Consider the following 2867-nt stretch of genomic DNA (forward strand, 5'->3'; position numbering starts at 1 on the left):
GAGCATAAAGAATGGTTAAGAAATGGTTTATTATATTCAACTCTACTACAGAATTTCTGTGAAAGTTTATACTTGAGCATACCTGTGAAAAGACTCCCTTGGACTCGAATACCTTAACTATCGCTCCAGATTTTGCAGGATTAAAAGTTAAGATCCTGAGATTGATTTTTCCATATGGACAAGTAAAATGTGCCATGAATATGCCAACTACATATAATTTTCCAGCTTTCTGGGCAAAACAGAACAACCCTCGATCTACATTTCAATCATGACAATGTACATCATCAAGGCATTTATATGACTAAGACAGAGAAATTTGCCCGCAGTTCTACTACAGTTGGTTTTGATCATCTGCATCCTGAAATATTTTGGACCCTCCCTTGCTCAAAGTAATAATCGCAACTTCACAGATTAGGGCATCATAGAAGTAGCAACTCAGTTATGTTCAGCAATTTTTTCTTCATTAAGAGTTATATTTTGTCATAACGAGACTTTTTGAGTTTCGAAAATTAAGCAACTCGCGAAACATGAACTCGATCACATAAAATTGATATATTTACTCTATATATTCATGTAGGTAAAGATGACTTCTCCCCCAGAAGGCACGAGATTGCAATTCTGAAGGACGTTGACTGTTTTTACCATGTTTAGTTAGCAATGTTATAATTCCAAGTCTAAAAGGCCATGCATCTTTTTTCTGCTTCTCTTCGTGCCACCTTAAGGGCGACCTCCTACAAAATTTGCAGCCCCTTCAAACGGTAGAGGGCCTGGAACTTCGAACTAGAGATACCATGCCTTTTGAAAGGCCTGATTCTTTTCTTATAAAAACATAAACTATTTAGTAAAGATGCTACCAAAGATGAAACAAGCTTAGAGTTAATACAGTACTTGAGAGAGAATTAAACAAAGCAAATGCTACTAAAAACTAGTAATTCAGTACTTGTGAGAGAGAATTAATGCCACCTGATGCATGCTTAGAGTTTTATCTTCACGACCCGAGATTCTTCTACGGATCCTATCCACAAACTTCCATTCTGTTCATTCACATCGCTACTAAACCGCCATGTCTCCCCATTTCCAGCCTCTAATACCTTCAATATGTCACCATTTTGACTCAATTTAACTATCATTCCAAGCGGATTGTATATCCCATCTCGTGAGTTAGCCGCCACCCAAAATTCACCTTGTTGGTTTCTTTTGATATTGTCTGGCCTTCCTGGAAGCTCTGCAAAAACATCAACTGTGCCAACCCTGGATTGCTCAAGCCAATACCTCAGTACCCTACTATTTGTGGTTTCAGTAACGAGTAAGAAATCTCCATTTTTGCTTAATGCTACTCCATTTGGAAACATGAGATGGTCCTTAAGAACCGTCACTTGATTAGTTCTCGGGTCATATTTCAACAGCCTGCCTGAGTTGTCACCACTTAATATCACGTAAGCATATGCACTGAAATTTCAAAGCATCATAATTAGCATTTGATGTCGAATACTTGTAGACGCAAAAAACTAAAGAACATCAATTATTTCCTCGGTCAAACACAAGAAGACACAGATAAATCAAGATTCAGGCATGCATTTCATATGGTATAATGAGTATAAAATGTTAGTTTAATATACATATACCCATCTTCAGTGAAGAAATTTTTAGCCATTTGCCTTGTACTTTAGTGAGGCTGGGTAAATATAACCTTTTGTGTTACGTACTAAGAAAAAGTGAGATAGGATATAAATTTACCTTCTTGGCAATCTTGTGCTGGTGTCAGTAAAATATACTATACCACTGTTTTGGTCGACAACTACATCATTGGTGAATTTGAAAGGAACTCCTCCAGCTTCCTTAGCCAGTGGTCTCGCTAATCCACCCTCAGGACCTACGACTAGGAGACCCATATAGGCATCGGCAATATAAAGATCACCAGTCCTTTGATTGAAACTTAGCCCCAATGGTCGCCCACATCTTGCCTCTGTAATAACATGATCAAACGGACCTTGACAACCAAATCTGTTTATGAAAACATTGTAGCTTTAGAATTTTAGCAAATAATAGCAGTATATAATAAAAAAGTCCCAAACTTGCCTAATATTTGTTAAAGAGATTTGTAGAATGATGGAACAAATTCACTATCATGCCATTTTTTTATCTCCAAAATAATAAATATCCACGATATTAGTATGTCAAATCTCACCAATATACTACAAGACGCTTCACTATGAAACCCTTTTTATTTCTTTTTAAAAATTTTTTCCATCAAGGAAGGGGTGGGACTTGAGAAACGGGGAGAGACGGGGATTTGATCCTTTCTATTTGAAAAACTGCATAAAACCACTGACTTATTTCTCTGGCTACCAACATGGAAAAATCTACTAATATCCAATGCATAAGCGCGTATTCAGCAACGAAACAGAAAAACTTAGATTGTCATGAAGGGTTTCAGTTTTTGCTTACGTTAAAGTGTTACATAGATAACTCGAAGCACAAATAAACACAGTTGCATAGATTCTAAATAGAAATATTCGTAGTTGGAAGCATGAATAGTAACCTGTATGGAGTTGTTGTAGCAAAATCGACCCAGCGATTCACGTCTGCCTGCCACTTTATTATTCGACCATCAGAAACACCTGTGTATGGGCCGCCACCATTCCGATCAAAGGCAAGACTCTCTGGTCCGGTTGCACCAAAGATTGGAAAAGTTTCAGACCTCTTAATCTGACAACCGACAATTCCAACGTTATAGATTAATGTAGCTAAGAGAAATAGGGTAGAGAGAGATGAATCATGCTGCTTAGGAGCCATAAGGTCTGGAGAATAATGTGAAAAAGCAGCAGAACTAAAGTTTCCTCAGTCTTCTAAAGTAGGTTTTTTTG

At 37.4% G+C, this 2867-nt stretch overlaps 1 protein-coding gene across 1 annotated transcript; it reads right to left on the reverse strand.

The window, feature by feature from the left end:
* Window positions 1-793: 793 nt before the first annotated feature.
* LOC113728891 (protein STRICTOSIDINE SYNTHASE-LIKE 10-like) lies at window positions 794-2867 on the reverse strand. The gene is made up of 3 exons (XM_027253248.2): window positions 2543-2867; window positions 1738-2004; window positions 794-1449 (listed from the first exon to the last, which is right to left on the reverse strand). The coding sequence occupies exons 1-3, from the start codon at window positions 2794-2796 to the stop codon at window positions 975-977; spliced, it is 996 nt and encodes a 331-aa protein (XP_027109049.1). The 5' UTR covers window positions 2797-2867; the 3' UTR covers window positions 794-974.

This window comes from Coffea arabica, chromosome 2e (assembly GCF_036785885.1).
Source record: "Coffea arabica cultivar ET-39 chromosome 2e, Coffea Arabica ET-39 HiFi, whole genome shotgun sequence".
In the NCBI taxonomy this organism is placed as follows: Eukaryota; Viridiplantae; Streptophyta; class Magnoliopsida; order Gentianales; family Rubiaceae; genus Coffea; species Coffea arabica.

Coding starts and splice junctions, on each gene's coding strand:
- LOC113728891 (XM_027253248.2), bottom strand. CDS start 2,796: ATGGCTCCTAAGCAGCATGATTCATCTCTCTCTACCCTATTTCTCTTA. Junction 2,005..2,542: donor GCTACAACAACTCCATACAG/GTTACTATTCAT, acceptor TTTCATAAACAG/ATTTGGTTGTCAAGGTCCGT. Junction 1,450..1,737: donor AGCACAAGATTGCCAAGAAG/GTAAATTTATAT, acceptor TTGAAATTTCAG/TGCATATGCTTACGTGATAT.